This window comes from Antechinus flavipes, chromosome 1, assembly GCF_016432865.1.
Source record: "Antechinus flavipes isolate AdamAnt ecotype Samford, QLD, Australia chromosome 1, AdamAnt_v2, whole genome shotgun sequence".
Classification (NCBI taxonomy): domain Eukaryota; kingdom Metazoa; phylum Chordata; class Mammalia; order Dasyuromorphia; family Dasyuridae; genus Antechinus; species Antechinus flavipes.
In genome coordinates, this window is record NC_067398.1 from 523,392,385 (window position 1) to 523,419,059 (window position 26,675).

At 33.1% G+C, this 26,675-nt stretch overlaps 1 protein-coding gene across 1 annotated transcript in view; it reads left to right on the forward strand.

Moving 5' to 3' along the window:
- The window catches only part of DOK6 (docking protein 6), a 725,210-nt gene that overhangs the window by 425,934 nt on the left and 272,601 nt on the right, over positions 1 to 26,675 (forward strand). The window contains exon 4 of the mRNA XM_051970535.1: positions 16,164 to 16,283. Within this exon, the coding sequence (XP_051826495.1) occupies positions 16,164 to 16,283 (120 nt within the window). The remainder of the gene's footprint in view (positions 1 to 16,163; positions 16,284 to 26,675) is intronic.

The following is a 26,675-nucleotide window of genomic DNA, read 5'->3' on the forward strand; positions in this document are numbered from 1 at the left end:
ATAGCTTTTTGGTAGAATCTCTGGGGTTCTCTAGGTATACCATCATATCATCTGCAAAGAGTGATAGTTTGGTTTCCTCATTGCCTACTCTAATTCCTTTAATATCTTTCTCGACTCTTATTGCCGAGGCTAGTGTTTCTAATACGATATTAAATAATAATGGTGATAGTGGGCAACCTTGCTTCACTCCAGATCTTACTGGGAAAGGTTCCAGTTTTTCCCCATTGCATATGATGCTTACTGATGGTTTTAAATATATGCTCCTGACTATTTTAAGGAAAAGTCCATTTATTCCTATGCTCTCAAGTGTTTTTATTAGGAATGGATGTTGGATTTTATCAAATGCTTTTTCTGCATCTATTGAGATGATCATGTGGTTTTTGTTTGTTTGGTTATTGATATAGTCAATTATGCTAATAGTTTTCCTAATATTGAACCAGCCCTGCATTCCTGGTATAAATCCTACTTGGTCATAGTGTATTATCCTGGTGACAATTTTCTGTAATCTTTTTGCTAATATTTTATTTAAGATTTTAGCATCAATATTCATTAGGGAGATTGGTCTATAATTTTCTTTCTCTGTTTTCAGCCTACCTGGTTTAGGTATCAGTACCATGTCTGTGTCATAAAAGGAGTTTGGTAGGACTCCTTCAATCCCTATTTTTTCAAATAGTTTATATAACATTGGAGTTAATTGTTCTTTAAATGTTTGGTAGAATTCACATGTAAATCCATCTGGTCCTGGGGATTTTTTCTTAGGGAGTTGATTGATAGTTTGTTCTATTTCTTTTTCTGAGATGGGACTGTTTAGGATATTTACTTCTTCCTCTGTTAGTTTGGGCAAGCTGTATTTTTGGAGGTATTTTTCTATTTCATTTAAGTTGTCGAATTTATTGGCATAAAGTTGGGCAAAGTAACTCCTAATTATTGCTCTAATTTCCTCTTCGTTAGTGGTGAGTTCTCCCTTTTCATTTTTAAGACTAACAATTTGATTTTCCTCTTTCCTTTTTTTAATCAGATTTACTAAGGGTTTGTCTATTTTGTTGGTTTTTTCATAGAACCAACTCTTAGTTTTATTAATCAATTCAATAGTTTTTTTACTTTCAATTTTATTGATCTCACCTTTTATTTTTAGAATTTCAAGTTTAGTGTTTGACTGGGGGTTTTTAATTTGTTCCTTTTCTAGCATTTTTAATTGCAAACCCAATTCATTGACCTTCTCTTTCTCTATTTTATACAAATAGGCCTCTAGAGATATGAAATTTCCCCTTATTACCGCTTTGGCTGCATCCCATACATTTTGGTATGATGTCTCATTATTATCGTTTTCTTGGGTGAAGTTATTAATTATGTCTATGATTTGCTGTTTCACCCAATCATTCTTTAGTATGAGATTATTTAGTTTCCAATTATTTTTTGGTCTACTTCCCCCTGCTTTTTTGTTGAATGTAATTTTCATTGCATCGTGGTCTGAAAAGGATGCATTTACTATTTCTGCCTTACTACATTTGAGTTTGAGGTTTTTATGTCCTAATATATGGTCAATTTTTGTATAGGTTCCATGAACTGCTGAAAAGAAAGTGTATTCCTTTCTGTCTCCATTACATTTTCTCCAGAGATCTATCATATCTAACTTTTCTAGTATTCTATTTACCTCTTTGACTTCTTTCTTATTTATTTTGTGGTTTGATTTATCTAATTCTGAGAGTGCAAGGTTAAGATCTCCCACTATTATAGTTTTACTGTCTATTTCTTCTTGCAGCTCTCTTAGTTTCTCTTTTAAGAATTTAGATGCTACCCCACTTGGTGCATATATGTTTAATATAGATAGTGCTTCATTATCCATGCTACCCTTTAGCAAGATATAGTGTCCTTCCTTATCTCTTTTAATTAGATCAATTTTTGCTTTAGCTTGATCTGAGATCAGGATGGCTACCCCTGCTTTTTTGACTTCACCTGAAGCATAGTAGATTTTGCTCCAACCTTTTACCTTTAACCTGCATGTATCTCCCCGCTTCAGGTGTGTTTCCTGTAAACAACATATTGTAGGATTCTGGCTTTTAATCCATTCTGCTAACCGCTTCCTCTTTATGGGGAGTTTACCCCGTTCACGTTTATGGTTAGAATGACCAATTCTGTATTACTTGCCATCTTGTTAACCCCGGTTTATGCTTTCCTCCCTTCTTTCCCTTTCCCCCCCTTCCCAGCACCACTTGCTTCTCACTGCCCTCCCTTTTTAGTATCCCTCCCCCCGCCTTAGAGTTCCTCCCCCTATCTTACCCCTTTCCCTCCCAGTTCCCGTATTCCCTTCCCCTTAGCTTATTCCTTCCCTTTTCACTTTTCCCTTCTCACTTTTCAGTGAGATGGGAGAAGTTTCACCATAGATTGAATATGTCTTAAGATTTTTCACTTAAAGCCAATTCTGAAGGTAGTAAGATACCCACTATATTCATCCCCCTCCATTCTTTCTCTCAGATATAATAGGTTTCCTATGCCTCTTCATGAGATGTACTACCCCCACTTTACCCTTTTTCTGGTACAATGTCCTTTCCACATCAATTTCTAGAACAAGGTATACATGTATTCTTTATACATCTATATAGTCAAAATATAGTTCCCAAGATTAATCTTTACCTTTTTAGATTTCTCTTGAGTTCTATATTTGTAGATCAAACTTTTTGTTAAGTTCTGGTTTTTTCATCAGAAATAGATGAAATTCGCTTACTTCGTTGAATGTCCATCTTCTTCCCTGGAAAAAGATGCTCATTCTCGCTGGGTAAGTTATTTTTGGTTGCATACCAAGTTCCTTAGCCTTTCGGAATATCATGTTCCAGGCCCTTCGATCTTTTAATGTGGATGCTGCCAGATCCTGGGTGATCCTTATTGTGGCTCCTTGATACTTGAATTGGGTTTTTCTAGCCGCTTGCAATATTTTTTCCTTCATCTGAGGGTTCTGGCATTTGGCCACTATATTCCTTGGTGTTTTGATTTTAGGATCCCTTTCAGTGGGTGATCGATGAATCCTTTCAATGTTTATTTTTTCCTCTGTTCCTATGACTTCTGGGCAGTTCTCTTTGATAATTTCCTGGAAAATGGTGTCCAGGCTCTTTTTTTCATCATGTTTTTCTGGGAGTCCAATGATTCTCAGATTGTCTCTCCTGGATCTGTTTTCCAGGTCTGTTGTCTTCCCCAGAAGGTATTTCACATTTTTCTCCATTGTTTGATTTTTTTGGATTTGCTTGACTGATTCTTCTTGTCTCCTCGAGTCATTCAATTCCACTTGTTCAATTCTGATTTTCAGTGAAGTATTCTCTTCACTCACTTTTTTAAAATCTTTTTCTAATTGTCCAATTGAGTTCTTTTGTTCTGTGGAATTTTTTTCCATTTCGCCAATTTTGTTTTTTAGAGAGCTGTTTTCTGTTTCCAGTTCACTAATCCTATTTTTCAAGGATTTTACTTCTTTGTCCACTCTCTCTTTAACTTTCTCCAGGCTCTTTTGCCAAGCCTCCCTCTCCTTTTCCCAAGCTTCTCTCTCCTTTTGCCAAGCCTCACTCTGCTTTCCCCATTTTTCTTCTAGCTCCCTTGTGAGAGCCTTTTTAATCACTTCTATGAGGTTCATCTGTGCTGACGAACAGATGTTCTCCTCCTTTGGGGATTCACCTGGGGACTGTTTGTTTTTAGTCTCCTCAGGATTTAGATTCCGCTCTCTGTCTGTATAGAAGCTGTCAAGGGTTAAAGTCCTCTTCAGCTTCTTGCTCATTCTGTCTATTAATCAGAGACAAACTACCAAAGAAAAACAGAAAAAACTGGAGTCTTTCTTTTGGGGGGGGGGGGGGGGGCTGGGTGTGTTATCGAGCTTCCTCTACAGACTGCAGGGGGCAACAGTGAGGCACTAGCAGGACTGTGCTGCGCCTGCGCTCTGAGATCCCAAAGCGTGCTGAGTCACTGTGGGGGGGGAAAGGGGGGGCGGCCAGGTCCTGAGAGACTCCAGCTGTTTGGGGTTGTATTCTTCAGCCCCGGTGTTTTTAGCTTCTCTGCTGGGCTGTTGACTTGCTGCTGGAGCAAAGTATTCAAACCTGTAGCGAAGCTCTTCCCGCAGAGACGGCTGCAATCACTCCCCACCCCCTCTCCAGTCTGCTCCCGTGCTCTCACTGCCGCTGTCCTCAGCCTGCGCCCGATCTAAAACTGCCCCAGCCCTCCAGTAAAGACAGACCTTTCTTGGCGGATCTCAAGGATGGCTTCTCTTGGTAACTATATGTGGGTTTTTTTCAGTCAAGCATTGATTCAGAGGCTTGTAATGAAATGGATAGTGAGAGAGAGCGTGGAGCTTATGCAGCTGTGAGCCTCCTCTCCGCCATCTTCAAGTACCTTACAATCTAATGAGAGAAACTACAAGATACATTCAAAGTCAATAGAAGGAGCCATTAGAATGGAAGTCATTAGCAGCTGGTAGGGGAAAGCAACAAAAAAGGAATGACAGGAGTGATTATGTGACTGGAGGTGATTGTTTTCTACTTTGCCAAGCATTAAAACCAAAGACATCATCACTATTTATAACCCTTAATATATTTCAACCACAAAGTAGATTTATAAAGTACCTTTATCTGGGTTTCAGTTTAACCATGAGATAATTCCTTTATACATACCTAAAGCCTTTGAGAAAAATATCATTGATAAGATAGTACTTGGGCTGTCTTAATGAAAGGTCATGACAAGTATGAAAAGGGTTTCTCTTGAGCTCCCAAGAAAGAAAATATTCCATTTGATTGATACAGTCTCTTAAGCCAGTTATCAACATACCTAAAATATGAGTTATCTGAACCATTTTTTTTCAGTCCTTCTGTATCCCTTCCTGCCATAAACAGAAAAATCAGTATCAACCAAAGCTTCAGTAAGGGATACCAGCTTTCTGTAGGTTCTGTATCTCTTCTTAACAAATGCCATGCACTGCATTTTCCCACTTAAAAAAAATTACAAAAATTGGTCTGGTTCCCAAATTACAGGAAAACATTGGAAGAAGAAGAAAAGGGAGTTTTGAACAAATTGCAGAAGTAGAAGGAGGTCAACTCAAACATAAAATATAAATTTATTTCAATTGTGTTTTTGATTAGATTGAGTTCTGTAGCCTATTTGTAAATCTATCATTTTCTATTAGAAAATGTGTTTTAAGATTTCAATGACTAATTTTATAATGACATCAATGACTTTTGCCATGCATCAGATTAATTGTAATAAATACTTATTCAACATGACTCAACAAACACAAGCATTTGCTTCTCTGTCTCCTTTCTCCTTACACACACATTTGTGCATATAGACACACACACACACACACACACACACACACACACACATATATATATATATATATATATATATATACATACATACATACATACATGTGTGTCTATGTATACACACTCCATTCAAAACCTTACAAAGAGCACCTAGTGGAAAAATTTAAGACTGTTTTATTTTAGTAAACATATTAAGTAAATGACATTTTAATGTTTCTGTGTATATATGTATGTATATATATATATATATGTATATGTATGTGTATATATATGTATGTATAGATAGATATAGATATAGATCATTTAAATATTCATGTTCCTTAATTTTTCTTTCTATTAAAACATTCTTTTGGTCTCCATGAAGAGTTAGAATAGCTTTTAAAACTATATATTGGTCAGAAGACAGTTATATATTTCATTTTATCATATTCTATTTATGTTCAACCTCTGCTGTAGAGTTTGTCTCTGTAGGCCTAACAGTCTACAGTAGGAGAAACAGATGGCTCCCTTAGGGCAGCAATGAGACATGTGGAATTGGATGGTTATTACAGGAGTGACCATGTGGCTGGAAATGATTGTTTTCTACTTTGCCAAGAAAGAAAACTCAAACAGACATTATCACTATCGCAGGCTCCCAGGGTATTTGAATCACAAGCTCATATTTACAGAGTCATGTATATCTCAGACTTAGGTTGATGGTGAGATTTCTCCTTTACACATATCTAAGTCTTTTGAGAAAAGTACCATTGAAGTTCAGAATCATACAAAACTCTTGTGTATGCCTCTTCTAGGCATAGGAAAGGTATAGTGGTAGATATAATTCATGAGCTCAAAAAATCTACATCTCGATTTAAAAGAAAGTGTATTTTAACAAAGCCTTTTTAAATAGAGTATCCTTTGTTGTACCATATATCTTAATTTTTAGTTCAGAAAACAGGCTCACTGGATTTGCAGATTTCTACAAGTAGATCCCCCCACCACCTTCATTCTAAAAGTAGTTCATGTCTTTGACAAAAATGAAAAATCAATGACAACTATGTCTTGCCTGCTTATTGGTCAACACATTTCTAATAGCAAAGCAGCATGTCTACTTGCAGAAAGAAAAGATCACACAAGTTTGATGTGGGTTAATTATTTAGAAAGTCTGTGATTTCTCAATTCAAAAAAAAAAAACTTTTCAGAGAAGTTTCACATGGATTTTAAAAGGCAAAAGCAAAGGTTGAAATTATTTCCTTTGGAGAGCACAATAGTGCAAATCTAGAATTGCAACAAGAAGAAAAGACAAAATTTTATCTATGTCTATACAGAGAGGGCAATTGAATCTCTTGTATTTTCTGCATAGTAAATCCTTGGCTAAACTCCTCCATTTGAAGGCCTAAGCTCACGAAGTGTCCTGTGGGTGACTAAATTTTTTCTTATCTGCCACCTGATTGATTCAAATCAGTGAAAAGTTCTTAAAATGTTAATGCACATATAAAGATAAATAAACTTAGTCAATAATAATAAATTTAATTAATAAGTAACTACTATGTGCCAGGCATTCTACCAACCTCTTGGGATAGACATATGAAAGAAAAAGTAGCCCCTGCCCTCAAGGATATTGTAATCACTACAATGAAAAGCTGAAAAGTGATTGGGGGGAAAGGTGGGATAACTAGCAGAAGGTCTCTGAGGAGGTGAGAGAAGGGGATAGTAAAGAAATCAAAAGCAGTACAGCCAGGTGGAAAATGAAGGGTCAGAGACTAACGATGCAGAGGCCTAGGTAAAGAATATTGGACTAGAATTATAAAGAATTGGTAATAAATAGGAAAAAATGATACAGCGTAAGAAATGAGAATGGGAGAACTCAATGAGAAACATTCATGAGTCATGGGAGTATGACTCAAAATAAAGAAAAAAGAAAGGAGAACATAGCAAAGTAGCACAGACCAGAATAGCAGGCAGCTTGGAACAATGGAAAGACAAATATATAAGACATTTGTTAAATATTTGTTATGTGCCACTCACTTTGTCATGCACTGGAAATGCAAATACAACCAAAAATAAATGATCTTATCCACAGATCTTGCATTCAAGTAGGGGAATATAATATATCAAAGGAAGAAGGGGAAGGCAAGAAGAAGTAGTCTTAGGAGTCAGCGGCTGAGCCAACTTTGAAGTGACTATGGCTGTTGTTGGTTTTTACTATTATTATTATTGTTATTATTTTGGTCTGGAAGAGGAGGTAGATATTGCCAATGTGAGGTCACTGGGACAGAGGTGGAAAACTAGTCTAGGATTAAGTCAAATTTATTTACTGAAGTTGGATGCATTTTGTTGCAAACATTTATTAAACACTATTTTGTGCCAAGCATAACACTAAGCTTTGAGCACCCAAAGGAAGAAAAAACATGATGTCTGCCTTCTAGGAGCTCACTTTCTACCAAGACTGAAAACATGTAAATAACTGTGAATGTACAAGATACATACAGAATAAATTGGATTTACACTCTGTCCAATTTTTTTAACTTAAATACAAAAAAAGAAAAAAAAATGTCTATATGCACTGCAGAACATGAGAGGATTCAATGAGAATAAGACTTCAAAGCACTACTCATACTGTTCCCTAATAGTTTCTTTTATATCTATTTTTTCTTTTTTTTTTGTTTCATTTGCATGAGTTGCTTCTTTTTATCTCTTGCAACTCACATATAAACTCACATATATGCATGCACATACATATATATATGTATATATATATATATATATATATATATATATATATATATATATATATACAGACATAAATCATCCCATCAGACTCAGCTCAGTCCAAGTTATTCTTTCAAACTACTAAAGAAAAATGACACCCATAAAAGAACTGATTATATTTTCATATATTAGAAGTTTAAGAAAACTTTAAAATTTCATAGACTGCAGATTTGATCCATTATACAAAGCACCTTGTAATTTAAAATTTTCCAAGTAATGAACTTTGTTCCTCTTTCTTTCTTCAAACAAATGTAAAAACCAGTCTCCATATCTGGTTTTATAATTCAAAGAGAAACAAGGAAAGCCCTTACAAGGTATATTTCAGAACTCTAAAGTAATAAGGTTTCAATAATCATAGCCACTGAAGATCTGAAAAAATAAGTAATATTTGAGTTCCTGGAGGAAATTTGGCAATTAACAAGTGTTCTTTTTACATCTTTGTAAATATATATGTACATTCGTACATACACACATACATATTTATAAATCCTAAGTGTTTTAGTATATTAAGCATAGGTATAATATTTTTTATCATTCTATTTGTTAGAGTAGTCATGTCTTTCATAGTTGATCATCATTACAATACTCCAGTTACTCTGTTTGTAAAATATCCTACTCTATTATATCATAATATTATATATTATATTATATGTGATATATAATACATTGTATATTACATATCATAAAATACTCTACTGTTTGTAAAATATCATGGTTCTGTTCACTTTACATCAGTTTATGTAAGTAAATCTGGTGAAATAAAAAGAATTTTTTTGTACAGAAAAAAAAAAGTTTTTGATGTCCCAATCAGAACTGATTAGACTTCCCCTGTTACTGATAAATTCTTTAAAACCATCTGTGATGATTTCTTGATTTCTCAGAAACATAGGTAATTTACAATTTTTACATTTAACAACAAAGAGTAGTCTGAATAATTCCCAGTATGGAAACTTGCTCCCCATATCAACTATCTCATTTATAATATGTATAATCTTTTTTTAAAAAAATAAATCCATTATTCATTTATTTTAAACATTCTTTTTAAAAAGAAAAAAAAATTCTGAATTTTCTCCATCACTCCCATCATTGACCCAGCCATTGAGAAAACAAGCAATATAATAGTTTAAGTGAATCATGTAAAAATACTTATATATCAAACTGTTTTTTAAAAAGTTAAAATATATATACACTAAATATGCACTTAGAGTTCATCACTTCTCTTTCTGAAGGTGGACAATATTTTTTTCACCAGGTCTTTCATAATTGTCTTGGATCATTATGTTCATCAGAGTAGTCACATCTTTCATAGTTGATTGTAATGGGCTGAAGCTCTTGAGTCGTTGCACTAAGGTCCCAAGCACTTGAGGCTAAATAGCAATTGGACAATACTCTATTAATATATGCTTGGAGAAAGAATGGCCTCGCCCACTCTCTGTGCAAGTTTGATGTGTTGGATAGGAGATCACATAAAGGATTTGGTGGGTTGAGTGTGAAAAGCAGAGCGCTGCTGACCAGAGTCGTGTTGCGATTGCTCTCATTTCATATCGCCATTCCCCTTCTCCTCTGCAAAGAATCAAGCATTTTCCCTTATTCTGACTCCAGCTGATTTTAATATACTCTGGGTGCTAAACACGGTCATCTCAGTTGATTATCATTACAGTATTCCTGTTATTCAATAAAATATCTTCTAGTTCTGTTGACTTAACTTTACATCAGTTTATATAAATCTTCCTAAGTTTTCTTCTGAAATCATACTGTTTTGTCATTCCTTATATTATAATAACATAACATCAAAATGATATAATACAACCTGTTCAGCCATTTCCCTATTGACAGGCATCCTTTCAATCTTCAGTACATTTCCACCTCAAAAAGATCTGCTACAAACATTTTATATAAATAGGTCTTTTTCCTTCTTCTTTGATTTCTTTGGAATACAGATTTTTTTAAAAAGTGGTATTGGTAGGGAAAGGAGTGCACACATTGTTACAATCTTTGAGCATAGTTCCACATTGTTCTCCAGAATGGTCAGTCCAATTCACAACTCCAGCAATAGTGCATGAATGTCTCCCCTACCCCCTCCCACCCCGTATTTGTCATTTTTCTTTTCTAGTGTAATAAGTGGTACATCAGAGTTGTTTTAATCAGTCATATACTTAATTAATAGTGATCTAGAGCATTTTCCCCATGTAACCATAATTTTGCTCTTTTCTTATGAAAACTTCTTGCTCATAACTTTTGAACTTTTATCAATTGGACAATAGCTCGTTTCTTTATAAATTGTATTAATTTCCTTATATATTTGGAAAAAACAAGGCCTTTATCAAGGAAACTTACTCTGAATTTTCCCGTTTGCTCTTTTCCTTCTATTTTTTTTTTCCTGCATGGTATGATTTCAGCAAACCTTTCTAATTTACTACAATCAAAATTTATGTTTTAATTTTTTGTGAATTTATATTTTTCTTGTCTTGTCATAATTTTTCTCTTATCCACAATAGGAAAAAATATTCCATGCTCTCCTAACTTGCTTATATTAGTCACCCTCTGTGCCCATTTTGACCTTGTCTTGCTATATAGTGTGAAAAGTTAATCTATATCTGCTTTCTGCCAAATAGCTTTCCACTTTTCCCAGTAATTGTTGTCAAATGAGTTCTTGCCCCCAAAACTTGAATCTATGCATTTAGAAAACAATACATACTATGATCATTTACTATTGTGTACTCCGTGCTTGATCAGTTCCACAGATCTACCCTACTTCTTACTGTTACCAGATAGCATTATTACCATTTTATAATATAGTGTGAAATTTAGTGCTTTTAGATTACCTTCCTTCACATTTTTTCATTGATTCCCTTTATATTCTTGATCTTTTATTCTTCCAGATGATTTTTTATTTTTTTCCAGCTCTGCAAAATAACTCTTTGATAGGTTGATTAGTGTGAAGCTAAATAAGTAAATTCATTTATGTAGAATTTTCATTTTTCTTATTTTGACTTAGATTATCCATGATTAATTAATATTTTTAAAATTATTTAAATACATCTTTTTTGTTGGAAAAGTGTTTTGTAATTGTGTTCTATAGTTCCCAGGTTTCCCTTGGCAGGAAGACTTGAAAGTATTTTATAGTATTGTCTATTTTACAATATTGGCTACAGGCATTTTAAATGACATCCCTCTTTTTCTATTTCTTCCTATTGGACTTTGTTGGTAATGTATAGAAATGTAGAATGCTGGTGATTTGTATAGGTTCATATTATATCCTTCAACTTTACTAAAGTTGTAAATAGTTTCAATTAGTTTACTAGTTGATTCTCTAGCATTCTCTAAGTATACCATCATATCATGTACAAAAAATTATAGCACTCTTTTTTCACTAATTTATTCTTTCAATTTCATTTTTTTCTTTTATTGCAGTAATTAGCATTCCTTTTTATTTTAATAACTTTCTATTTTTCAGACATGTACAAAGATAGTTTTCAACATTCTTCTTTGTAAAACCTATGTTCCAAATTTTTCTCCCTCTCTCTTCCCACCCCTCCCATATACATCAAATAATCTAACATAGGATAAAGATGTGCAATTCTTCTAAATATATTTCCATATCCATTATTATTATAAGTATCATTTCTAATACATATTGAATAATAGTGGTGACAAAGTGTGTTTCTTACATACAAAATAGAGCCAGATTCTGGTTACTATTCTATTCTAATACCTGCTTCTATTTTATTAAGTTCATTCCATTTGCATTAACAATTATGATTACTTGTTATGAGTTCAAATGTTGGAGTTCCTGTTCTTCTCAAGGCAAAGCCAGTTTAGAGGCTTGGAGCCCTTCGGATGTCTCCAAATCCAAAGGCTCTGTCCTTCAGCCTCTGCCTCTGCTTTCTTCTGCCTCCAACCAAGACAGAGATGGAAGGTCTCTCTTATCTCCTTCTGGGGAGCCCAGCCACCAACTTGCCGCGGAGAGAGGGCTTCTGGTGTAGCTCCACTGAAATCCGTCAAAGTGTTCTCTGCACCAGAGTCGTTCCTCTCGAGTCCAGCGCGATCAACCAGCCAAGAGGAAAAAATGTATTCTGCCATAGATCCCTCATCGCTGGCCTTTTATCTGCCTCTTCTGAGAGAATGGGATTATGGGTTTTCTCCCATAGTGCTCTCTGGCCCAATGAGCTTTAAGGGAGGTGTGGACTCCCTTGAAGTTAGAAAGTCTACTTTGTGAAGCTAGCATACTTGTGGACTCCAATGAGTAAAGGTGGGAACACAAGCCTTGTCTTGATTAGTTCTACTTAGTACCTTGTTTCAGGTTCTGGCCAAAACATCTTCTTGTAAGATTAGATCAACTCTAATTAGTTAGCAGTTAGTAAGGATTCCAACAATTACTAACTCTATATTTCCCTCTATCACATTCTTTCTGTTTATCCTTCTTTCTTTTTTTCACACTGATTGTCTTCAAACATCTGTTATACTTTTGACCACTGATTACCTTAATTTGCCCTTCCTTTTTCTTTTATTTTCTTTTTATTACGTATTGTTTTCTTTTTCTGGTTATGAATGCACATTTTATAATACAAATTTATTTAAAAATCATGATGGGAAAGGAAATCAGAACAAAAGGGAAAAAACAGGAAAAAAACAGACGAAAAAAAAAATGAATATGGCATATGTTGATTTACAGTCATCCATTAGTCCTCTCTCTGGATGCAAATGGCATTTTCTATCCAAAATTTATTGGGATTGCCTTGGGTCACTAAACCACTGAGAAGAACCAAGTCTTCCATTGTTGATTATCATACCATCTTGTTGTTATTGTATACACTGTATTCCTGATTTTACTTGTTTCACTCAGCATCACTTCATGTAAATCTTTCCAAGTCTTTCTAAAATCAATTTGGTCATCATTTTTAATAGAATAAAAATATTCTATTCTAGAAAAAAATAAAAATATATGGTATTTTCATATACCATAATTTATTCAGTCATTCACTCAATTGATGGGCATCTGCTCATTTTCCAATTCTTTGTCACCACAAAAACTGCTACAAACATTTTTGTACATGTGGATCCTATTCTTTCCTTTATGATTTCCTTGGAATTCAGACCAGTAGTAGCACTGGATCAAAGGGTATGCACAGTTTTATAGCCCTTTGGGAATAGTTCCAAATTGCTCTCCAGAATGGTTGGATCTCTCCCTTTTTCTTATCCTTTTATTTTCCTTCTTCCTTGTTGAGTAAGGTAGATTCCTATGGCCAAATCATTGTGTGTTTGTGTGTGTGTGTGTGTGTGTGTGTGTGTGTGTGTGTGTGTTTCTCCCTCTGGTGAGATAGAGATTCAAGTTTTACCTCCCATTTCCTTCTAACCTTCTATCATAAAGGATCTTCCATACATACTTCTTTTGAGGGAGATAATTTTGACCATTTTTCTTTTGTCTTCCCACATCTCCCAATGTATCATTCTTTCTTAACCCTTCTTATAGTTTTTGAGATCATCCCAACATAATCAACTCATATTCATACTCTATGTATGTAAACTACTTCTAACTGCCTTAATAATAATAAAATTCTTAGTAGTTATATGTATAATCTTCTCACATGCTAATATAAGTAGTTTATTCATATTGAGTCCCATATGATTTCTTTTTTCATGTTTACCTGTTTATGCTGCTCTTGAGTTTTTATTTGAATAACAAATTTTCTATCTCTGGTCTTTTCATCAGAAATGTTTGAAAGTCATCTATTTTTATTAAATATTAATTTTCCCCCTGAAGTATTTTACTTAATTTTGTTTAATAGGTCACTCTTGGTTGTATTATTAGTCCCATTGCCTTCCAAAATTTCAGTTTCTAAACTCTCAACTCCTTTAATATGATTGCTTTTAAATTTGTGTCATCTTGATTCTATGGCTCTACAGTGTCTGAATAGTTTCTTTCTGGCTATTTGCAATATATTTTTTCCTTGACCTGGAAGTTCTGGGATTTGCTTATAAAAATATCTGGATTTTTCCTATTTTTTAATTAATTTCAGGAGGTGATCAGATTTACTTTCAATTTCTATTCTACTCTCTACTTTCTATTCTACCCTAAGATATGGTAGTTTTATAATTACCTGAAATATGATGTGAAGGATCTCTTTGATCATGACTTTCAGGTAGTCTAATAATTTAAAAAAAATCTCTCAAATTATTTTTCAGATCAGTTGTTTCATTTTTTTGATATTATTTAGAATTTTGAACTCCTTTTTCTATTTGGTCAATTGTCTTCTTAAAGAGTTTTTTTCTTCAGTGAATCTATGTGTCTCCTGTAATTTGGTCTACTCTGTTTCTTAAGGTAATTTTTTCTTTTTGGTATTTTTGTGTCTCTTTTACCATGATGTTAATTTTCTTTTCATAATTTTTTTTGTATCACTCACATTTTTTCCTCATTTTTTCTTCTACTACTCTTATGTTTTACTTTAGTTCTTCCAGGAATTCTTGTTGGTGTCTTGTGTCCAATTTTGATTTTCCTTGAGGCTTTGCTAAGCCTGTTTGTTTTGTTATCTTCTTCTGAGTTTGTGTTTTGACCTTCCCTATCACTATATAACTTTTTATAGTCACATTTGTTGCTATTTACTTATTTTTTCAGCCTATATCTTGACTTTTAATTTTATGTTAATGTTAGTCTCTGTTCCTGGAGTAGAATATAGGGGCACTGTCCCAGGCTTCAGTTTTTTTTTGTTTTGTTTTTTTGTTTTCCATGCTTCTTGTTCTAGGAGTTTATAAGTTTTCAGTGCTTATGGGGGGCGGGGGGGGGGAGAGGAGGGGTGATCTAGAAAGAGGTATGATTACTATTCTCCTATTCTATGCTCTTGTCTTTCCCCAGAAAAGGACCCTGTTTCTCTATACCTGCATGTTCTAACACTTCTATCCTCTTGGGAACTGAAGATAGGGAAAGCAACAAGGTCCCTCATCCAGTACCTGCTCAGGGTTCCCTGTAATCTCTTTATGACCAGTTTGCCAATTTTCATATCAAGGCTGAGAAATACTGAATCTGCTCCTGCTACTGTCTCTAATGAGCCCTCTACCCACTGCTTATGCTGTTACCATATGACACTTCTGGCATGAGCTTTTTTTCACTTTGAAAATGAGGAACCTTAGGCTTAGTAACAAGTCTAAAGTCATAGAGCTAATCACTGGAAGAGTTAGGATTTTTTTTTAAATATCTTGGGTTTTTTAAAATACACCAGAAGAATAAAGAAAGATCTGATTCACTATTTCTTTGATCTATTCCTGTATCTTTTAGATGATCATAATCAATTCTATAGCAAAGGAAAATATGAGTGAGCCAAATGCCATTACATCATAATTGTCCTCATCAAGCGTTTGTTTTTCTATAGGAATTCAATGCTTGTTCAGAAAATGTTTCATCACATTCATGCCCAGGAAAATTGTGTGACATAAGTATATATTAACAGAGAGAACCTTCAAATTAAATTAATTTAATATTAAATAATATTAAATTAATAAACTGAGCTATTGGATCATTCATTGCTATTTTGTAAATGTATACTTAAGTAGCATTATTATATAACTATTTCAGTTCTATTCATTTTTGTAAAGAATTTATCTCCCCAAATCAGATCTGTCTAAAATTTCTCAGGTGGAAAACACTAAGCATCATTATATCACTGAGACAATTATTTTGAAATGATCTCAATGATAACTTAGAAAATGGGTAATTGGCTAGTGATTCTCTTTGATTTTTTTTGATTAGTTGGCTTGCTGTAAATAGATACAGAAATCAGCATTCATCCACAGATATTATAATAGCAATAACAACAATAAAAGCATTTATAAATCTGTTCAAGATTTGCCAATCATTTTATGTATATTATCTTATTTTATCCTTATAATAATCTAGTGAGGTGGGAGTTATTACTTTTGTTATTTTATAGATCAGGAAACTGAGGCTTAGAAAGGTCAAATGACTTCTGGAATCATTTAGCTATCAAGTGTCTCAGATAGGATTTGAAATCAGATCTTCTTGAGTGTAACTCCAATGTCTTATTTTTTGTATCACTAGTGATTGTTTCTTGATACCTTTGTACAAGGCTTTTTATCATGGTCATTATTTATTATTTGCAGAACTGGAGGCTGAGGAATGGTGCAAACACCTTTGCATGGAGTGTCTAGGAACCAGACTGAATGACATAAGCCTTGGAGAACCTGATCTACTGGCTGCAGGAGTGCAGAGGGAGCAAAATGGTATGTGTCACTTTTCTAATGTCATTATACTAAGCCATTATGTTAGAATCTTGGACCTGAAAGAGACTGAACATTCATCTAGTGAGTTATGGCATTAGGAGAAGGCAATGATCAACTATGATAGACTTAGCTCTTCTCAGAAATATATTGATAAAAAACAATTTCAAAAAAGTTGTGATGGAAAATGCCATCCACATTAAGAAAAATAACTATGGAGTCTGAATTCAGATCAAAACATGCTATTTTCATCTTTTTTTTTTCTTTCTTATGGTTTTTCTCTATTGTTCTTATTCTTCTTTTACAACACAACTCTTATGGAAATATGTTTAACATGATTGAATATATGTATATAACCTATATCAGATTGCTTGCTGTCTTGGGGCGGAGGAGGAGGGAAGGAAGAAAGGGAAAAAAATTGGAATTCAACATTTTATGAAAATGAATATTAAAACTATATTTACATGTAATTGAAATATATAATATTGAGTGCAAAAAATTTTTAAATTGTATATAATTATATATACATATAAAAGGATATAATTTTATTATTTTAAATACATCAAATGTACTTATTGCACTAATATAAATTTTATATTATTACATAAAATAACATTTTATGTTATTACAAAATTGATTTTGTTTAATGAACTTAAAATATTATTTAGAGAAGGACTCCATGGGATCTACCAGACTGAGAAAGGGTCAATTATATAAAAACATTTAGAACCTCTGATTTAATCCAGCCATCTTATTTTGCTGAAAACTTGGACGAGAAAGACGAAGTAGCTTATTTAAAAGATAAGTGTAGCAAACCAACATTCCATCCCAAGTTCTTTGACTCCAAACCTAATCATGACTTGTCCTTAAGCTCATCTTGTGTTTAAATCAATTACAAATTTTCATCATTTACATGAGTTGCCCAAAGTCCCATGTTTAACTAGCTACAACCCAAGAATAAAACCCAGGTCTCCTTACTCAGCCCAGTGTTCTTATAAGATTGACCCCCCCCCCCCAAATGGAATCATTAGAAACAACATAATTTATTGAAATACCACAGTTAATTTCTGCCTCTGTTATTTATCACCTTGTGACTTTGGACTTCATTTCTGTGTCCATTTCTATAACCTTTCTTTTAACTGAACCTGTGATTTAATTTGTGTAAGGATTTTAATTGAGAAAATTCTTTCTCCACACCTTCCTATGGTACTGACAGGTAAAGAATCACATAAGTAATGTGTCAGAAGTAGAAACTTAACCTAGGTATTTTTTTTCCTCAACAGTATTTTATTTTTCCAAATACACATAAAGATAGTTTCCAACATTCATTTTTATAAGATTTTTGTGTCCAGATTTTTCTTCCTTCTCCCTTATCTTTATCTTCCCCAAGACAGAAAGCAATATGATAAAGGTTAAATATACACAATTATTTTAAACATATTTCCATCTTGGCCATGTTATACAAGAAAAATTACACCAAAATGGGAAAAAATAGAAAGAAAAAGGAAGCAAGAAAACAAAAAAATAAAAATACTATACTTCAAGCCACATTCAGTAACCAGAGTTCTCTCTCTGGATACAAATTATATTTTCCATACCAAGTCTATTTTATTATCTTAAATTACTGCTTTGCTGAGAAGAGCCATGTCAAACACAGTGTATCAACACATAATCTTCCTGTTACTTAGTACAAATATTTTCTTGGTTCTGTTCACTTCACTCAGCATCAGTTCATCTAAGTTTTTCTAAACTTTTCTGAACTTAGCCCACTCATCATTTCTTATACAACAGTAATATTTTATTACTTTCATATACCATGAGTTATTCAATCATTCTCTACTGAGGAGTATCCACTTAATTTTCAGTGCCTTGCCTTTACAAAAAAGAGCTGCTACAAACATTTTTGTACAAGAGGACTCTTTTCCCTTTTTTATGATTTCTTGGGACACAGTAGTGTCACTGTGGGATCAAAGGGATGCACAGTTTGATAACCCTTTTGGATCTCCAGAATGGTTGGATCATTTCACAACTCCATCAAAAATGTCCCACTTTTCCCACATCCCCTTCAACATTTATCATTATCTTATCCTGTCAACTTAGTTAATCTTAGAAGTATGAAGTGGTACCTTAGAGTTGTTTTAATTTGCATTTCTCTAATCAATAGTGATTTAGAGCATTTTTTAATATGGCTAGAAATGGTTTTAGTTTCTTCATTTGAAAATTGTCTGGTCATATTCTTTGACCAATTATAAATTGATAAATAACTTGTTTTCTTATAAATTTAAGCCAGTTCTCCCTATATATAGAAATGAGACCTTTATAAGAAATACTTGCTATAAAAATTTTCCCCAGCTTTTTGCTTCTCTTCTAAACTTGTTTGCATTGATTTTGTTTGTTCAAAACCTTTTTAAAATAATGTAATTAATATTATGATCCTAGGTATTTTGACTCAATCAGTTGTCTGCCTCTCATGCTATGATTCCTCTCTTATAAAATGGGGGAATTGGATTACATGCCCTATATAATCCCTTCCAGATTCAAATTCTTTGATTCAGGTTTATTCAGATGATTGATATAATTGTATTTTTTTCATTTTTTCATTTCATTTCAACACTCAACTAAAGTTTGTATCACACAGCAAGTGTTCAATCCAATCCTGATATTTATTTTTAAAAATACCTATATTTATCATAAATCATTTCTCTAGAGTTTAATGGGATCATAGAGTTATAGTCTCATTCTTTCATTTTAGTGATGAGGAAACTAATTTCCAGGCAGATTCAGTGATTTGTTCAAAGTCCTACAGGTATAACAAAAGCAAGATTTGAGCCTGGCCTCTTTAAGTGCAGAGCCTAAACTCTTTTCACTGAACTGTGAGTATGGCATTGTCAACTTTGAGATATACCAACAAAAAAATTATAAAAATACCTGCCTTCAAAGGAGTTTATGACATTCAACTAGAAAAATATACTATCAGAAAAGAATAATATATACATGTTAATTTGTGTATAGTAAGAGCATTAACAATTAAGAGAGCTATTAATGGTTTCCCAAGAGAGATGGAAGTTGGACTTGCCATTGAAAAAAAGTTGATGATTCCAAAAAGCAGTGGTTAGAATGGAGTTCATTGTGGTCATGGAAGTAAGATTGATGACCACAGATATCAGAGATGAAGTGATGAGTGAGGGGAAATATAAAGTACAGGCTTTATCACTATAGTCTGATAAAAATCAGAATACAATATTTAAATAACTGTGATTAAAAGGAACCCCTGATGTTCAGAAGACCTTACACAATAGCAATTTGGAACTATATCCAAAGGGCTATGAAAGTGAGTGTACCCTTTGATCCAGCAGCAGTGTCTCTACTGGGCTTGTATCTCAAAAAGATCAAGAAAAAGGAAAAGGACCTACACGTGCAAAAATATTTGTAGCAGACCTTTTTTGTAATGGCAAGAAACTGGAAACTGAGTGGCTGCCCAGCAGTTGGAGAATAGCTGAATTAGTTATGGTATAAAAATATTATGGAATATTATTGTTCTATTAGAGATGACCAGCAGGATGATTTCAGAAAGGCCTGGAGAGACTTACATGAACTGATGCTAAGTGAAGTGAGTATAACCAGGAGAACATAGTACAAAGCAATAGAAAGATTATATGATGATTAACCCTAATGGATATTGGCTCTTTTTAACAAGGAGGCGATTCAGCCTAGTTCCAAGTGATTTGTGATAGAAAGAGCCATCTGCACCCAGAGTGAGGACTGTAAGGACTGAGTGTGGATCACCACATAGTATTTTTACTTTTTTGGTTTTGGTTGCTTGTATTTTGTTTTCTTTCTCATTTGTCCCCTCTTTGACCTGATTTTCCTTGGGCAGCATGATAATTGTGAAAATATATATAGAAGAGCTGCACATGTTTAACATATATTGGATTACTTGCCATTTAAGGGATGAGGTGGGGGAAGAGAAGGAAAAAACTTGGAACACAAGGTTTTACAAGGATGAATATTAAAAATTATCTATGCATAAGTTTTGAAAATAAAAAGCTTTAATAAAAAAAAAGAAAACCCTCCACAATTACAAGTCAGGAACACAATGAATCAAGGCAATATCAGTCAATGACAAGTCAGTAAGTAGAAAAGGGCCAGAGGAAGCAGGTAGGATTAGATGGAGAAGCCAGAAAACCACTAAGGTTCAAGTCCCAGAACCTCTGTAGTTCTTCTGTATATTATCTTACTTTATGATCTCATCAGCTTTTATGGATTCAATTATCATCTCTATGCAGATGATTCTCAGATCTATTCTAACCTCTCTTCTGAGCTACAGTCTCATATCACCAATTGTCTCTTGGAAGTTTTGAATTCTGCATAATACCACAGGCATCTCAAGTTCAGCATTTAAAAAACAGAACTCATTATCTTCTACTTTGCACTCACCTAAACCCTTCCTTTCCCCCCAAATTCCCTATTACTATTGAAAGCACCATCATTATCTTGCTCATCCAATCCCAGAACTTCAGGGTCATTCTCAACTTCTTCCTCCTGCTCCTTCCACATATCCAAGTTTTCTTGTTTCTTCTTTTATAATATCTCTCAATAGTCTGTCAACTCAAATAGACTCCTCCTTGTGGCAGACTTTCATTTCCTCAGACAAAAATTTTGGCAATGGGTCCTAGCTAGCCTTTACAATTGGTCCCTCTATCTTTAATTTCTCTCCACTTTGGTCCTTCAATTTATTTGACATCATTATCTTCCTGTAGTACAGATCTAACCATGTCATCCCATATTCAAAAAACTTCATTGTCTATTATCTCCAGGATCAACTATTAAATCTTCTACTTGATTAAAAGCCTTCATATCCTAATTTCTTCCTAATAGTCTTAAACTTTATTTCCCCTCACAAGCTTTGTAATTCAGTGACTGACTTTCTTACTATTTTTTACATGTGATACTTCATCTCCTAACTCTATGTCTTTTCATTAACTATTCCCTATTCCTGGAAAGCATTCCCTTATCATCTATGCCTCCTAATTTTCCTTGTTTCCTTCAATGCTTAGCTCAAAACCTACTTATTACAAAAGATGTATTCTTATACCCCCTTAATGTCAGTCTTTCTGGGATTACTTCTAAATAATTTACATATAATATATACATAGAAATATATAAGTGCATATATATGAACAAATCTCAAAATATATTTATATATTATATTTTCTTATATTTTATCACATATTCTACATAACATATAGAAATATTTGTATATATTATAAAAACTTAAAATATATTTGTAATAAATATATACATATATTTACATTTATGTATATACGTATATGTATCTATTTAGTTTTTAAATTGTCTCCCTCATTAAAATGTGAGCTCCTGAAGGGAAAGAGCCATGTTTTGACTTAGTGTCCCCAGCATTTATGATAGTACAGTGTGAAAACAAATGCTTAATAAATTCTTGTACATTGATTGATTGATAATAGACAAAGACTCCTGGCTAGTGGGTTCAATTGGCCATACTAAAGGGTATAATCAAAGTATCCCCTATAAGACTGTCCAAATATCTTTAGACTGAAAACTCTCTATATACTTTCTACTTTTATTAAATTCAATATAATCAATACAGTGGCAAGGTAATAACCACCCAGAACTGATTTTTCAATACTTTAAAATTTTTTAGTTAGCTTTTGTGTGCTAGTTATTTTAAGAAAAATCTGGCTTTTAAAATAAAATGAAATAAGAAACTATATAGAAATAATAAACCTAATGCTATCTTTGTTCCTCTTTAATGTACAATGATCTAATACACACCTCCCTTAATAATTAAGCCACTGGCGAATTGGTATTTTGTGCCATTATTGTCACAGACTAACTTTGATTCAGATTTGAGAATGTGGAAAACTATATTTGGGCATAATTTTCTCTCAGCTTCAAAGAAGAGTGAAATTCTGTTATGCTGAGAAATGTTCATATTATTTAAAATTTCTTTTCTGGTGATTGAAAATGGCAGGTTTTATGCATGATATAGATTTTCACATCACTTAAGAAATGGATCTTAACATATCATCTAAGACTCCATTCCAGGGGACTTTTAAAATCATGTGGTGTTTACATGGTAAACAAATCTTTTGATATGTTGATCACTTACAAAATCATGGTATTTTTGTCTTTATTTATTTTAAACATGTACATAACCAGTAAACATGAGAATTATTAATAAAATGCCTCTATCCATAAGAATTATTAATAAAACAACTTCCTCTCTTATTCTAATTTTGCTCAATTTCCCTTTAATCACTTATATCACAAATCATTATTATAGAAAAATAGACATATGGAATCTATATTGTAAGCTATACTTGAAGAATAAGTTTAAGTTCCTTGTTCTGTACCTGTTCTTTTCTCTTTTACTTTTAAACTCTCTGCCAATACTTTCTGCCTTTCTGCTATACCTACACTTGTGTGTCTTACTTTTCAAATTCTTAGTTTGAAATATAATACTTGAATCCTGATTAATACAATATTAAGTTGTTATTAATTACATATTATTATACTATTTAATACCATCTACTATGTGCCAGGCACTGTGCTTTACAAATATTATCTCATTTGATATTCACAACAATCTTAAAAGAAACATATTGTTATTATTCCCATTTTACATTTTAGGAAGCTGTGATAAACAAATTTTAAATATGGTGAAATTCACACAGCTAGTAAATTTGAGGTCTGATTTGAATGCATTTTTCCTGACTCTAAGCCCAGCACTCTTTTACCACATCATCTAGCTGCCTACCTATCCATTCTATTTTTCCTAAAAATACTTCTTTCCAAAAAATATTTTCTCAAAAAACTTCTCACAGCAGGAAAAAAAAAAAATGTTATCAGTATTGATCTTGAAAGGTCCTCAAAAGCAAGTTAGTCCCGCACCTTCATGAAGAATCTGAAGCCTAAGTAGGCTGAGTGATGAGTATAAAGCCAAAAAATAGTAATCATAAGAAATAAAATTTAAACCCAAAACTTCTGACTCTTGAACTATTGTTATTTTTTCATTCTAATTATATTAGTGTCACTGGAAGAATATTTCTTTTGTAGTAATGAACTTTGGTGATAGTGAATAGATCCAGATCACTAAAAATGCAGTACAATTTACTATCACAGTTTTTATGTGGAGAGGACTCTGAATTTTTGAGGTGATACCAGGAGAACATACAGTCTGACAGCTCCTCTCAAGAAAGAAAAGTGAATCAAGTTCAGGAAGTCCCATTACCAGAGGACTGGTATTAGGACACTATGTAATGAGGGACAGGGGGAAGGAATAGCAGGGAGAAGAAGAGAGTTCTTAATGACCAACTCCTGATAAGAATTGATAGGGAAGAAAGATGAAATCTTTTAAATATGTGTAAAATAAATTATCCAAAAGCATAATAATAATCACTTTCACCATCATTCACAATCTACCTTTCCTATAGTAGCACAGACAAAAATTGGTGTATGCTTTTGATATGAATAAGCCCTGATTTTTATGCTATTTTATAAAAAAGATTAAATATATGTAAAATGCATCCACTGCCCTTATAGACTCCAGCAGTATATGAACACAATCATAATTTTAACAGTTTCATAACTGTTCACATTCTAACTCCAAAATTGCTTCCTCTCATCTAAATTTCTGGGAGCAGCTTTAGGTATAGAAGACACATTGCCACATTTCTTCAAGTGTTTTTTTTTTTTTCCTGTGCTGGGTTTTTAAAAAGAAAGATAAAATTTGCAGATAAGCATCTGTCAAACACTGTGTGAAGGAAATATAAAGAAAGCTAAAAATGTAAGTTTGTGGGTGGAAAAATAGTACAGCTGTCTTCGTGTGGCTCTTTGAAAGGTGTGCTATTTGTTCGAATTGTATAGGCTTGGATTTGCAGGGAGTTTCTCCATGGTGAGAAAATAGCTTGTTACTTTTTTTTTTTTTACTTTCATGGTATGAACACCAAAATGACCAGGATAAAAAAAGAAACTTTGATGAAGAATTTCTTGAGAAGAGAATAAAAAAGATTTAGTTATTAGAACTGCAAAGCTGGGCACCATATACTATAAAATTTGTTTTCCTGTATTGTCTTCTTATTAGAATTGTCTCCAAATGATGCAGTTTTTTTTTTACTTGCTTTGTCAACAAGGTGTGTGCTTTGAAGGAAACACAGATAAAGGATAATTAATGAATAATGCTCCTATTTATCCTGTAAGTATGAAAAGTAGAGAAAGCATGTCTTGATGATAGCATCTTCCTTCTAGGATCTCTGTAATCTGATTCTTATTTTCTCTCACACTATTCCTTAGCTAATAGTCTCAAGTCTATGGAGTTTTCTCTTACAATGTCTATCACAGGTCCTTAGGATGTAGGACTAGAAAGGACTATGCACATTATCAATTCCAATTTTTTTTTATCATTTTACAGATGAATGATAAGAGATCCAAAAAGGTTAATTATCTTGTACAAATTTTCTAGGTTTGAATCCAATGGTGTTTCTAATACACTGCACCAACTTACATCTGCCTTTTCATTTATATTTCCATCACTCTAGATGAGGCTTTAACCTGTATATGCCTAGAGTAATGTAATGAAACATAGCTGTTATGTGAGGCAATAGAATTAGAAAATGTGGATTCCAGCTCTGGTATGTTACTAACTAGATATGTAACAATATACAAATAATTTAACTCTTCTGAGTCTCACATTCCTCTTTTGTATTTTCATTGCATCATACATTTAGGGTTGGAAGCATCTTAGAGATGATCTAATCCAATGCCTTCTTGAGATAAAAGAAATTTAAAGTGTTTCAATAGAAATTTAGAGCCAAAAATTTAATCCAGACCTAACTGTAAATAAACTCTTTCCATTCTACTATTTGCATCTCAAAATGATCCTTTCTCTCTCTAAAATATCTATGGTTCTATCATATTTAGCATGCCATGAAAATTGTGCTTTTTCACATCTATCTTACTACTTCATTCATTTCTAATAGTTCCCCCCCTCAGTCTTTCCACTTAATATATTTTAATTATATTTAATACATATTTAATTAAGAATGGGAATAATATATATTTAATTAAGAATGGGAATGCATTTTTTCATCAACTTTGATTCTAAGAACCTTTATCTTTTTTCAAATAGCATCTCAGAATTATTTTTTTAATATTTATATACACAGTATCTTACGGTGTTTCATTAAAACATAAATATTTGTTACATTGAACTGAATTTGATCACTTTTACCATCTGCAAATGTTGGCTAACCTTTATTTCCTACTATAAAATTCAAATTTTATAAACTACAAGCATTCAAGGTATTTCTTGTCGTGTGTCTTTCCTTCTCAAAGAGGACCGTGACATACATTAGGAAGGTGATGTCATGATTTGAAGTGAATTGGATTTAAATGAGTCAGGGCTGTGCAAAGTGAATTGGATTTAAATGAGGCAGGACAGCCTCAACCTCTCAACCAGAGTCATTTGGTTCCAATGGCAAGATAATGACAAGCATGAATTTCATTGCATACTCATTTATTTGTTGCTGGTAATATTTTATAAGTCCCAGAACCCTTTGCTTTTATAAGCATCAAAAGTAGTGCAAATGGAATTACAATTCAAGAGTAAGTTTCATTTTCTTACTTTCTGGGATATTAGCTTGAATGAAAGCTACCCAAAGTTATTTCCCCTATCTTTCAGATTCCAGTACTATTAATTATTTTTGTGCTTCACTTTACATCATCATTCAGTTCCCATATCTAGAGTCTATTGTAACTTAATTAAATTATGGAATGCCAAAAGCAAGATTCTATCCTACCCTAGTGGAATAAAAGATATATAGTCTTGTCCTGAATAGCTAAGGAGAATGATGAGGGGTACCTAAGAATGGGGAATAAGGACAGAGTAGCAATGTACATCAAGAAGACTTTATCATATCCAGCTTAATTTAGGAATAACTGATTAAAAGTAATGCAAACACTGGAATGAAATTATAGAAAGATATAATCTTATGGAAAATAAGTTATCTGCATACATATATATATATATGTGTGTGTGTGTGTGTGTGTGTGTGTGTGTGTGTATGTGTGTGTGTATGCATGTGTGTATGTATATAGTAAATGGAGTTTACAAACTTCAGTTGTGTAAGTAGAGCACAGGATATAATCCAATTCCCTTCCTTGAGGGATAATATAGTTTTCTTGGTTGTTTTCTTGATAGTAACGTCATATCAGGGCTTAATTTTCAATTGTTCAGAAATGCCTTGAAGTTTCTTTAACTTCTTCCTGACTAAATAATTGCTTTTTGAACTGTTTTTCAACCATATCTAAAGTAGTATTTACAGCCCTTTAAAGCAGACAACACTTTGTAATTAA